Source organism: Dasypus novemcinctus, chromosome 8, assembly GCF_030445035.2.
Source record: "Dasypus novemcinctus isolate mDasNov1 chromosome 8, mDasNov1.1.hap2, whole genome shotgun sequence".
Taxonomy (NCBI): Eukaryota; Metazoa; Chordata; class Mammalia; order Cingulata; family Dasypodidae; genus Dasypus; species Dasypus novemcinctus.
In genome coordinates, this window is record NC_080680.1 from 17175475 (window position 1) to 17189319 (window position 13845).

The 13845-nt window shown below is 36.9% G+C and overlaps 1 protein-coding gene across 10 annotated transcripts in view; it reads left to right on the forward strand.

Moving 5' to 3' along the window:
* LOC101425300 (zinc finger protein 782-like) overlaps positions 1–13845 on the forward strand; it is a 109374-nt gene that overhangs the window by 20890 nt on the left and 74639 nt on the right. For 5 of the 10 annotated variants that reach the window (XM_058301506.1, XM_058301512.1, XM_058301510.1 and 2 more), the window contains one exon: positions 4740–4835. The exons of 4 other annotated variants lie outside the window; for them this stretch is intronic. In XM_058301506.1, the coding sequence (XP_058157489.1) occupies positions 4740–4835 (96 nt within the window). Of the gene's footprint in view, positions 1–4739; positions 4836–9935; positions 13430–13845 lie in introns of those variants that run through there. One more of the 10 variants, XM_058301505.2, reaches the window with a different exon arrangement.

Genomic DNA, 13845 nt, shown 5'->3' on the forward strand with positions numbered 1-13845 from the left:
ATCATCTCCTGTTAATTTTTTCTAGGTGAGTCCAGTGAACAGGAGAGTAGGTGTAGCAACTCTGTTGAGATTCAGGGCCTGACTGGCACATGAAAAGCCAAAGATTTAAGTCTCTTGGACATAAATCTATCAACTCTAGTACTAGCTATAGGTTCAGATAGAAGGGACAGAAGACCCATGTGTAGGGAAACCAAAACTGAGTCCATCTCTGTCACACTGGGGAGCATAAATTCCAAAGTTGGACTCCCTGACAGAGTGCCAAACTCCTGAGCTGTCAGCACTGCCTGTAGTGTTTTGATGTCTCCAGAGCCATCAGGATCCTCACTACTTGAGGCAATACTTATTGTGGCATTCAATGAGATCCTGCTGAGATGTACATGAGCATAACCTCTGAAATGACTTCTTGACTTACTTCAAAGTCACTTAGCCATATAAACTCCTTTGTTTTTACTCTTTCCCCCTTTTGTTCAAGATCTTTTTCCAGTTGCATTGCTACTTGGTACTTGGTAGTAATCCCTCTGTGCCAGGGAGGGTCATTCCTGAGATTCATATCCCACGCTGGGGGGAAGGTAATGTATTTATGTGGTTTGTTTGGCTTAGAGAGAAGCCACATTTGAGCAACAAGGCGGCTCTCAGGAGGTAACTCTTAGGCACCCTATACCCACTAAGCTTAATTTCAGTTTCAAAGGAACAGTTTCATAAGTACAGTCTTCAATGTCAAGGGCCTATCAATGGTCCATCCTCCTTCACTAGTCATTCACCCTGTACTCAGGGGATTCCTGCTGTCCCATAGAAAATGTGGCAGAACCCCCAGAATAGGAATTGGATATTATTTCAGTTATTGTGTGGATCCCCACCCACCGTGACAATGCCCCATGAACATTTGAACTTATATGCCTTATATATATGCCTCAGGTGAACCTTCTCCATGCATCATTAATACCTCACACTAATGATCCTCTCATGCTACATTTGTAACCCTTATATGGTCTAAAACTTCTTAAAAAATGAAACCAATGAAATCAATGAATAAAATTAATAAGAAAATTATATAGTTTTTAAAGTAAAAAAACATAAAATTAAAAATAATTTAATATAATAAAAAATTTAAAAAATAAAAATGGCGTTATGTCTTTCATCACTGTATTTGTTGTCTTGTATGTACAGTGACATTTTCTTTTATTTATTCCCCCAGAGTCTTATTTTACTCACTTCATCTTCAAAGAACCTTTAGGTAACAGAAAAGCCATGTATAAAATATAGGGGATTCCCAAAGATCCAACATCCTCCCTTTCCCCTTTCCCCTTTCCCCTATTAATATAAATTTACATGTGGATGATACATTTCTTAAAATTCATATACTGAAACATTGCTACCAACCGTGGTCAATGATATGCATTATAGCTTCCATTTTGGATCATACAGTTTTATAGATTTTGACAAAATTTAACATGGCCTGTATTCATCATTGCAAGATCATGTAGAATAATTCCAGTGCTCCAAAAATGCCCCATGTTTCATCTCTTCTATTCCTCCCTCCCTATCCCCTCAGGACCTATGGAAACCTCCAAGCTTCACTCCTTGAAGAACAAGATTAATCGTTACTTGCAACAACATTGAGGGCTTGGCATACTGGCCTGTCCTCCCCTATAGGCACTGCCTATGCTCTCAAGAGTCTCCCGCCCCTGTATTTGAGAACATAGCCCGACTTTCTGTGATGGGAGTCCAGAACCTTCTTGTTCATTGTGTGGGTCTCCACCCACTGATAGAATGCACTGACAGGATAAATACTCCCTAGAAGCCTGCCCCAGGTGTGCCCTATCCCACATGTTCCCACATCCTACAACCTAATCCAGTAACCCTCCCCTGCCATATTTGCCAAAAAAAAAAAAAAAATCCCAACACTGTAGTTTCAGGCATATACCTGCAAATCCCCAGAGTTAATCTGCCCTCTCCCCTGACCCTCCACTCAAATCCTTGGACAGCGCAGTTCCCCACTCTACCCCTCCAACCCACAGGTCAGCACTGCCCTACCCAATAGCCTCACTGCACTACTGTCATGGTCATCCACTACACAACTGCACCCTTCCACATTATCATAGATTTTGCCCATATGGGCATTGGCTTACAACCCTTGACTTCCTTTCTATCTTCTGTAAACCTATTTCCAGACCCTAGGTTGTGAGTCTGCTCAACTTGTTTAATTTATATCAGTGAGTTCATGTAATATTTGTCCTTCAGTGCCTGGCTTCCTTCACCCAATGTAAGGGCCTCAAGTTTTATCCATTTTATCCCATCTGTTAATACTGCATTACTTCTTACAGATGAGTGATGTTTCATTTTATTTATACACCAGAATTTGCTTATCCATTCATCTGTTGATGGGCATTTGGGTTTTTTCCAAGTTTTAGCAATAGCGAAAAATGCTGCTATGAACATTGGTGTGCATATATCTGTTCATGTTCCTGTTTTCAACTCTTCTGGATATATACCCATTAGTGGGATTGCCAGATCACATGGCAGTTCCATAGTTAGGGTCCTGAGGAACCGCCAGGCTGTCCTTCACAGTGCTTGCACTATTCTGCATTCACACCAGCAGTGAATAAGGGTTCCCATTCCTCCACATTCTCACTAACAATTTTAGTCCTCTGTGTTTTTTTAATAGCTGCTAGTCTAATGGATATAAGATGATGTCTCATTGTAGTTTTGATTTGTATTCCCCAATAGGTAGTGGAATAGAAAAATATGAAACAAGAACCAAAATAGAGGAAAATATGTAGACCGAATTAAAACATGGAATGATGACAAAAAAGGGATAGAGAAAAGAAAGAAAACAGAGGAAGAGGCAGAGAGAAATAAAAACAAAAAGTGAATTGAATACCAAACAAAAATGGTGGAATGAGAGGAAAAAAACAAAACAGAAGATAGAAAAAGGAAGGAAAGAAAAGAAATAATGTTGGTAGAAAAAATAAGTAAAAGAAAAAAATGGCAAGCAAAGAAAGGGGAAATACAATAAACAAGAAAGAAAACAGCAGGAATTTTAAAAAATACAAGGAAAATCTACCTTCCCTCTTAGGCCCCTAAGGAGTTTCTCAGGCTTCTACTTTTCATTAACCAAACACCCTTCAACCTGCCTTCTGCAGGTGATGTGTCTGGTTTAGCCAGTAACCTTAGGTTAGTTAGACTACAGAAAGCTGTTTACTCCCTAGCCTCCAGGAATTTTAGAATTCTATACTTTGCTACAGTCCTACTGGATAAGTGCTTTTCTCCACCCCATCTTTAATCTAATTCCTCTCTCTCCCGGGCCCTCTGGGTGTAAGAGCTCCCTGAGCAGATCCCTCTTCCCTTTTTCCCTATCGGGTTGGGGTTCCTTCTGAGATTCATAGGGGGCTCAGCTGGCCAAACTTACTGCAAAGAAGCCACTCTCCACCCTCTGTCAGGCTCCTCTTCTTCCCAGGGAACATCCCCTCCCACTCCATTGGCAGCAGCTATCCAGGAGCTGCACCAAGGCTTCTTGTCTTGAGGGCAGAGTATATGTGATGTTTACAGCCACAAGGGCAAGCAACTCATGGTTTTCCTTTGACTTCTTTATCTTTCCAGTACCCTCTAGATGACTCAGAGCACCTACCCATTCTATATATCCAAAGCAGCTCCTTCAGAAAGAACCCTGCCTTCACTCCACTTTTTTTATGAGAGGGTCAGACTCTGCCTACCTAATTCAGCACTGTTTTCCTGGAAATGCCTGGGACCTTTTGACCATTATTTCTTAAAATGTTTTCTTCCCTTCTCCTTTTTTCCTTCTGGAATCGAAATCATACCTGTGTTGGACTGCTTAATATGTTCCCACACATAAGAAATGCTGTGTATAGAGTTGAACATTTGTTGATGACATTCATCTTTCTTTATGTGGTGTGTGCTATTATTAATCATATGCAGTGTTTGCTTGTTTGTTGGGTGGTTGATTTGCTCTCTTATTTCAGATTTTTTAGTTTTATATGTAGAATTTCAACTTGGAACCTTCTGTAACTTTTTCTTTATCATGATTTTCTCTGTATTCTTAAATCTATGGACTATGATATCCTTTTAAGTGACCCTGCCTGCTGATTTTATTATGTGCATTATTTCTTGTTCTTTTGCTATTTATTGGTTTCTCTCCTTTTAAAGACACATTTATTCTTCTGTGTAGACAAGACGTGGTCATCTTTGATTTTACTTTTATTTTACTTTTATTGAGTGCTGGGTTTGTGGTATTTTAAATATTTGTTGGAAAGTTTTACAATGCAATTAAAATACATGAAAGATCAGAAATAGCCCATTTCTGCACGTGCTTTGGTTATTTTTCCGCCTACTTCTTTCCAATTGTTCTTTCCCCAACCTTGGGTAGTTTCCTTACATACATGCACAAAACCCAGCCAAAAACTGAATATCTGCAGATCTCTAAGATTCACTCTCTCAGTAAAACTCTTTCTTCTCTGATATTTTACCCCATCCATTGAAGTTGCTATGTCTTCTTTACACCAGCAATTCTGTCACCCCACTTATTCAGTCTTCTAGATTCTATTTTGGTAGTCCTTTATGTACTGTGTGAGCAGAAGAAAATGTTTTTAGTTTTCACTCCACCCATGTTAGGTCAAATGGGTGTGTTCAGAGTGCCAATTCTGAAGATGTGCCTTCCCTCAAATTCAAAGACAGTGAAGACCTGTGTCTCACTCAAGTTGCAAATTATTTCCCATTTATAGGGTGCTGCTTTACAAAACCCCACCTAATCTTCATGTTGGAACAAGGAGAAAATCCATGGTTGTTAAAGGAAGGATTCCTAAACAGGAGCCACACAGGTGAGTTATTTAGTACTACTAGAAGTGATTGGGGAAATTAAAACCCAAGTGATTAGTTAGAGGTGGGCCATTTGAAATATTTTCCAGCATTCTCCATATAGACTGCTCTACTTTAATTTTAGAAATAAAATATCTAATAAAATGTGGAAGGAAGATCTAACAAAAAGGATGGAATGTAGACATGTTGATTTCCCAAATTTAAAATATGGAGGCTAAGTATATCTCTTAAAGCTGACAAATTAATTGATGGGTGTCTAGTTAAAGTAAAAATATAAAATATAAAAATATATGTAGGTTCCCTGTTTTCTAGCATCTACCACCATTCTCGGCTCATAGAAGGAAAAGAAGTCTTCGACAAAATCACATTGTTTGTTCACTTTTGCCATCTATTCTGACAATGTTGGAAACTTCCTGCAGTCTTAGTTACTATATGCCAGCCAAGGGCCAGCCATGCACACGGCCTTTCTAAGGATAGTAGTCTCAAACCTGCTGTGCTGATTTTTTTTTATGCACAATCATTGTGCAATGCAGTGTAACGTAAAGTAAGACAAACATACCTGCCCTATCAACTATGGTAAATAAAGTCACTTATTAAAAGAAAATCCTATTAGATTGCATCAAAGAGATATACCTAAAGTATAATTGGGAAGTTTGAAATACAGTTATGCAGTGTTAAACCAATAAACCAAAATGATTGAGGATTTATTTCTGTAACTTCTACTTTAGGTTTAATTTGGGTTAGAAAAATAGGTGACATAAAGGGTATTTTGACAGTGCTGAAAGAAGACAATTTAAAAATGAAGTGTGAAAGTTTTGTATTATTATACACAAAATAAATTATCATCAAGATTCTCAAAATAAGAATCTGCCAGAAATGAGGAGAAAGACAAACACGTTAACAGAGTAGGTCTTAATATACACTTATTTTACTCCAGTCAGTAGACTGGAAAAGTACAAGAATGAGGTGGAAGGACTTTCTATCTTGGAAATGATATATTATAAAGCTATTGTAAACTGGTACAGTATATATAGACCAGTAAAACAGAATAAAAAGCACAGAAAGAAACACATACTTGAAAAAAAAGTTAGACTGCAGAGTATAGCATTGAAAATAACATTGTGCCCCTACTTAACATCATACCAGAACATTCAATTTGGGTGGATTAAAGACTGAATTTTATGAGGCAAAATTGTAAATATTTTAGAAGAAACTTATGAGAATGTTTTTATTGCATTGGGTGTGGAACAACTTAAGACCAAATATCACTTATTATATGAGAAAACATGGATAAAGTGGCATATATTAAAATATAGAATTTTTATCACAAAAAGAACATGCAAAGCAGAAGCTATTTGTAATAGTAGAACCAAGGCAGTGCTTGTTTTTTGTTTTTTTTTTTAAAGATTTATTTATTTATTTAATTTCCCCCCCTCCCCTGCTCGTCTGTTCTCTGTGTCTATTTGCTGCGTCTTGTTTCTTTGTCCGCTTCTGTTGTCGTCAGCGGCACGGGAAGTGTGGGCAGCGCCATTCCTGGGCAGGCTGCTCTTTCTTTTCACGCTGGGCGGCTTTCCTCACGGGCGCACTCCTTGCGCGTGGGGGCTCCCCCACGCGGGGGACACCCTTGCGTGGCACGGCACTCCTTGCGCGCATCAGCGCTGCGCATGGCCAGCTCCACACGGGTCGAGGAGGCCCGGGGTTTGAACCGCGGACCTCCCATATGGTAGACGGACGCCCTAACCACTGGGCCAAAGTCCGTTTCCCTGCCAAGGCAGTGCTTGTATTCAACCTTAAATGAAGAACTTCTGCAAATCTCTGAGGAAAAGCAGGCTGTTCAGATCAATGTGGGCAAAAGACATTAAAAAAATAGCTTCTCCATGGAAATGAACACATCCAGTAAACATGAGAAAAGGTATTTAACCTGGTTAGTTGTGAAAGAAATGCAAAAGGAAACTGTAGCACACATCCACTGCACAGTTGTTTATAAGATTAGCAGAAATGAAGAGTCTGTGAGCATCAGGCATTGATGAGGATGTGGAGCATCAGAGACTCCCATCAGTGCTGTGGATTTCAAACTGGTTAACCACTTCCGAAATCAGTGGACATTATTCAATGAAGGCAAAAATATGCACATCCCATATCAGGCAATTTTAGACCTTTCTTATATACCCTTGAGAAAGGTGTGCTGCTCTGCTTTATGAAATGTGTGAAAATTTTGTTCTGAAAAGAAAACTAGTCTAATGCCCACCAACAGATGAATGGAAAATTAATTGTGATGGGTTTATTGAAAGTAATACCATTACATCAACAAATAGCAAGCTGTATATTTCCATATATATAAAACAACTGGTAAAAGAGAACTGTACTTATTTTTGTACTGCATACATAGAATGTAAAATACAATGAAAAGTGAGTATACAATTATTATATATTTCATGGGAAAAGTGACTTGTAAGCAAAAAGGATGTTTTGCTCAGGAAGAAATACCTGGGATTTCTCAAAGCTAGTCATTTTCTTTTTCTTGACCTTAATGGTGGTTGGATTACTTCCATGTACTTTTTCCAACCTCTTTTCCACTGTCACATTTCCTGTTCCTTCAGGGCTCTCTACTGCTGTGCTATCAACCCTTAATCACAGTATAGTAAAAATAAAGACTTTCTTTCATGAATCAAAATTCTCTGCCATTCCCTCTTTAATTGTTTTCCTTTATTATGTTTCTCCTCCAATTATGGACAGCCATAAAGGCCCCTTAAATTTTTAAGTCTCTTCATCTCTATCATATTTTACCTATCTTTCAATGGTTGCTAATGTTAGTTCCCTTTGCTACAAGATCTTATTTTTACTTCTCATGTAATCACTGACTACCTGTATTCCCCAACACTGGAGTCCTGCTCTCTCTTGCCTTGTTTTTCTACTTCCTAATTGGTATTATTATTTTCTATAATTAAACCAGTTGATCTTGCTCTAGGATTACAAATAAACCTATGTTTGCCTTTTATTACCTAACATATAATCTTAGAATTTCTTATATTTCATTTCTACCATATTTATCATAAGCCCATCTTAAATCACATTTATATCTTTCCTTTGCCTGTGTTTATCTCTTAAATGTCATATATGACATTTTCCCCTATCTCATACCCTTCATCTATTAACGTTTGCCTGTATATGTTCCGAAATACTTTACTTCATGAAATTCCTTAATGTGCCTGACACCTAGGAAAAGTTTCTTTTTGTCATTTTTGTTATTACTCCTTTTATATTTTGGACCAGGTTCCCACTCATATAAAATTATCTTGGTCTACTTTATCCTGTAGTTCATGCTCCATTTTTTAAACTTTCAACCCACTTGATAGTGTCAGAAAGAAATGAGTTAATCACACATTCTACGCCACATAGCATACAATTATTAGATTTAGTCCTTTGCTCACAAAGGAATGGACTATGATTTTTCTCTTCCCTACTCTCGTATGTAATATATAATAAATAATTCATAGTCACATTGTGGATTAACCCATAGCCAGATGGGGAGAACTATTTCATAGTGATTCATTTAGAAACACTCTCCCTACATAAAAATGCTGAGTCCCATTTCTAGACCTTTTGAAGCATTAGTTTTCACTAGTTCTTAGTCCTTATGTGAGAAAGTGCTCTCTGAGTAATTATGTGGCTCACTATTTTTAAGAGTCACTGCTTTAATTCATATTACAGATGGATACAGTTAATCAGAATGAGGATTGTGTTATGGAAAGGAGAGCAAAGCTGCATCAAATGCATTTCATATCATATATGTTGCTGTTGAATACAAAGTGGATAATTTTCTAAGATATAACCATGGAAAATGTTGCCTGTTTTACTGTAGACCTACCATCAGTTTAATTGTGTGTTGATTGCAGTGATGGTAATTTGCTTTAAAATCTTGTGTGTCAGATACCTGTATTCTCTCCTTTCTCCATTGTGAAAAGTAAAGTTTACAGATGGCAGTTACTTTCACATTTTAAAACAAATAATGCTTAAATTCTTGGGAAACTATAAGAAGGTTTTTTAAAAAATAGTCCTTTTATACCTTTGGTAAAATAGGTTTAATCTGAAGGGCATTTAGATTCTGATAATAAGTGAAAGAATAAGGATGTCAGATTTTTTAGAAATCAGCCATTTGAAGGAAACTGATAGCCTGTCAGTGCTGGAACACAAAATACTGTGGACTAGTGGAATGGTAGGTTGAGCACACAATGAGCATGCAATTCATATAAAACTTTCTTTTTCAGAATCAGGTCTGTTAAATCTTTCTTCTTTTGGTACCTAGGGAGTGACTGAAGGCCTTAGAATGTTTTCAGTGTAGGCTTGACATTTTCTTGCATTGTAATAGCAGTAAAATATACTCAAACTTATGAAATAAATATGGAAGCTATTTATAAAGTTTCTTTTATCAGGTTAATACATATGATCTTTTAGGTTCTCACAGTCAGTGAAAACTATATAGCTGAAAAGTAGATGATAGCTGAATTAAGGACTGGATATGACTAAAACTGGTATTTGGAAAATGAAAGAGCAAATTGAAAGGAGAAATAAGATTTTATGGTCTACACAATTTCATTGAATCCCCTTGTTATAAATGACTTGGATAACTGATATAACACAGCCAGGAAAGAGCAGGCCAGGCAGAAAAAATGACTTACAGTCATCAGTTTTACACTGCCACTTTTATATCTGTTTCTGTGAATAATGGTATAGGAAGAATTAAAGCATGGCCTCGAACATGAGGAAATTGGTGTCATTATTAAATTTTTTGTTGTTCATGTGTTGAATAGAACAACAGGAACAGCAAAGGAAGCATTTTGAGAATTATATTTTAAAATACCAACTATATGTAATATTCATTTGAAATTTCTTGTGCCTATTCCTATTATGTGAAGGTTTTCTTATGTGTGTTTTTCATAATGAAAGAGAATCTGGGAAATAAACATTTGGAATTACTTTTGTATTGTGAGACTGAGCTAGAAACCAAGGAGTCAAATAGGTAATAAAGCTTATGTATATCAACCCCACTCCATAAAAATTGCATTAAGCATCATAAAGTATTTTTAATTTTCTGATTTTAGAATACTGCCAACATGAGGAACCCAAAGAGAAGAGCTCTGAAAACCAAGGCAAACATTGGTATCGAAATTTATTTACCAACAAAATATTGACTACAGAGCCAGAGAAACCCTATAAATATGATGGATGTGCAAAAGCTTTTACTGCAAAGTCAGGTCTAAGAATCCATCAGAGAACTCATACAGGGGAGAGTCCCTTCAAATGCAGTGAATGTGGGAAATCTTTCAGGTATAACTCAGTCCTCATAATGCATCAGAGAACTCACAATGGGGAGAAACCCTATAAATGTGATGAATGTGGGAAATCTTTTAGTCAGACATCAATCCTCAGAGTACATCAGAAAACACACTTTTGGGAGAAACCCAATAAATGTGATGAATATGGAAAATCTTTTAGGGAAATATCAACTCTCAGAGGACATAAGAGAACACACATTGGGAAGAAACCCCATGAATATGATGAATGTGGAAAATCTTTTCAGGAGATATCAACCTTCAGAGAACATCAGAGAACATACACTGGATTGAAACCTCATGAATGTAATGAATATGGAAAGTCTTTCAGGGATAAATCAAGTATCAGAGTACATCAGAGAACTCACATGGGGGAGAAACCCTTAGAATGCAGTGAATGTGGGAAATCTTTCAGCTTTAATTCACTCCTCATAATGCATCAGAGACGTCACACACAAGAAGAACCATATAATTGTAATCAGTGTGGAGAATATTTTAACTACAAATCAGTCCTAGAAGCATACCACAGAATTTACACAGGGGACAAAACCCATAATTGTAATGAATGTGGAACATCTTTCAGGAAGAAATCAAGTCTCAGAGTACATCAGAAAACTCACATAGGAGCGAAACCCTTAGAATGCAATGAATGTGGGAAATTGTTCAAGTATAAGTCACTCCTCTTAATACATCAGAGAACCCACACTGGGGAGAAACCTTATAAATGTGATATATGTGGGAAGTATTATACACAGAAATGTAATCTCAAAGGGCATCAGAGAACTCACACTGGGGAGAAACCTTATAAATGTGATGTATGTGGGAAGTCTTATACACAGAAATATAATCTCAAATTACATCAGAGAACTCACACTGGGGAGAAACCCCATGAATGTAATGAATGTGGAAAGTTTTTCAGCAAAAAATCAACTCTCAAAGTACATCAGAGAACCCACACTGGGGAGAGATCCTATAAATGTGATGAATGTGGGAAGTCTTATGCATATAAACATGTTCTCCAATATCATCAGAGATCTCATACTGGGGAGAAACCCTATGAATGTGATGTATGTGGGAAATCTTATACACAGCAATATAATCTTAAAGGACATCAGAGAACTCATACTGGGGGGGAACTCCATAAATGTGAGGGATGTGGGAAATTTTTCAACTACAAATCATTTCTCATAAGACATCAGAGAATTCACACAGGAGTGAAGCTGTATAAATAAATTAAATCTTAAAATACATCAGACAACTCACAGGAGAGAAGACCTATTATTGTAGTCATTGTGGAGAGTCTTGTAGCCACACATCAGCCTCAGAGTACATCAGACAACTCCCACAGGGAGAAACCCAACAAATGCAATGAATTTGCAAAGTCTTACAGGGATAAGTCAAATCTCAGAGGACATAAGAAGACTCACACAGGAGAAACACTTAGAGTGTAATGGATGTTGGAAATCTTTCAAATATAAGTAAGTCCTCATAATATTTATACATCTGAGAACTCATACTGGGGAGAAACCTTATAAATGTGATGAATATGGGAAATATTTTATGCAGAAATCCAATCTCAGGACGTCAGGGATCTCACACTGGGGAGAAAGCCTATTGTGAAGAATGTGGGAAATCTTTCAACTGTAAGTCTTTATAAGACATCAGAAAATTGACAGGAGAGAAGCCCTTTAATTGTAATCAGTGTGAAGAGCCTTGAGGCCAGAAATCAGTCTACAGAGTACATCAGAGAACCCACACTGGGGATATACCTTATAATTGTAATCTGAGTCCAGAAACTTTCAGACAGAAATTAGCCCTCAGGACACATCAGAAAACTCAAACCAGAGAGAAACCACATAAATGCAACGAATATGCAAAGTCTTACAGAGATAAATTTCAGGGAATATCAGACAATTCACACAGGGGAGAAACACTAGAAATACAATTTATGTGGGAAATTTTTTAGACATAAATAAAAACACATCAAACAGCTGACACAGGGGAGACCCTACAAACATGAATGTTGGAAAACTTTCTGCCAGAAATCAAGCCTTAGAGATCTTCAGAAATGTAAATAATATGGAAAAGTTCTCAGCTGGAAATCAAACCTCATGAAACACCAGAGAACTTTCACTGGAAAGAAACCCTATGATAATTGAATGTGGAAGTTCCTCTGCAAAATATCAACCTTCATTAAAAATCGAGTATCTTACAAAGGAGAGAAATTCTTGAAATATATTTTACATGGACAGTATTTCAGTGAGAGTATTGTCTTCATTGGATAGCAGAGAATTAACCCAAGATAGAAACTCTGTAAAGATATTAATATGGGATATATAGTGTGAGCTCAGTCTTTAAGAAACTCACAGGAGTTTTTAGGAAGAAATCTGAGCAAATAATAATGTGAACACTTTGTACCATAGTTGGTAACTCCTTCATGATCAGAGAAGTCACCCAGTGAGAAAACCTAAAATGTAATGAATGGGTGGCACTTTAAGCCAAAATCCAACTTTCTCAGTACAGTGAAAATTCATTAGATGTACATTTCTTAGTATGTCAAAACACACAAGGAGACTTTATGAAAGTAATGGGTAAGGAAAATCCTTTACTATATCGGTATTCAATTTTCCTTAATTTGGGATAGTCCCCTAGTATTATACAGTGACTATTACTTGTCCTCCTTTAACCATTTTCTCTTTTCCCTTGTGGCACGCCAAGTCTAACTCTACCAGCCACTCTTTCATCCCGGTGAGATCACATCACTAACTTCTGACTGTTGGACTGTGGGAATCAGTGACAAGTCTCAGTAAAGATATTTCTCAAAATTTCAGTGCTTTCCTCTGTCCCTTTTCAAAATGGAAGAGTGATTATCCCCTGGGAAATAATTGGATTCTTGCCCTAATTATGACAAAGTACAAGATGTGGGGAGCAAAGATGAGAGAGTGAACATGGAACAGTTTTCTCCACGTGCAGAGATGAACTCAGTGAATGTGAAATAAACTTGTTCCTGATGAACTTCTGCAGGTTTAGGTGTTCTTCCCACTGACCTATATTCACCTTGGTTATTAAAACTTATAAACAAATATGACATCTGTGAGACATGTGAATTCACTGTATAGCCAAAAATTGACACAGGATAAACCCCTGGCAAAATCCTAAGTATTTTCCCAGAATTAACCTTTGTTATGAGTCAGATAACTAACTATCTGTGGAGAAATCTATTTCAACACATAAGAATTCCATTACCGAAAAAAAAAAAAAAAGATATCCCCTTGTATATCTGTTAATCGAGTTTTAAATGTGTGAACGTTTTCAACTAATGGTCAAATGGTATTAATTATCACAGTTTCTTTTAAAAGAAAAATCTATACATGGGAGAAATGTGAATAACCCTTATCAATAGATTTCTATCACAACTCTTGTTTTACATGTAATGACAACACTTTTAATGAAATATAATCATATTGATTCATAGCACTTACTACAAGAAGCTTTTTAAAACATCAAGAAATAAATTGCCTACTCTGAAGAAAACAGCATTGAATATGAATATTCGCTGCATTTCTACTCTTGATCTATGTGAGTAGGTCTATGTGCATACCACTAAATGGTATTTTACATATGTGTTGGAATTCAACATCTTCATAATAAGATTTTGTATGCCTTGCTTAATAACTCT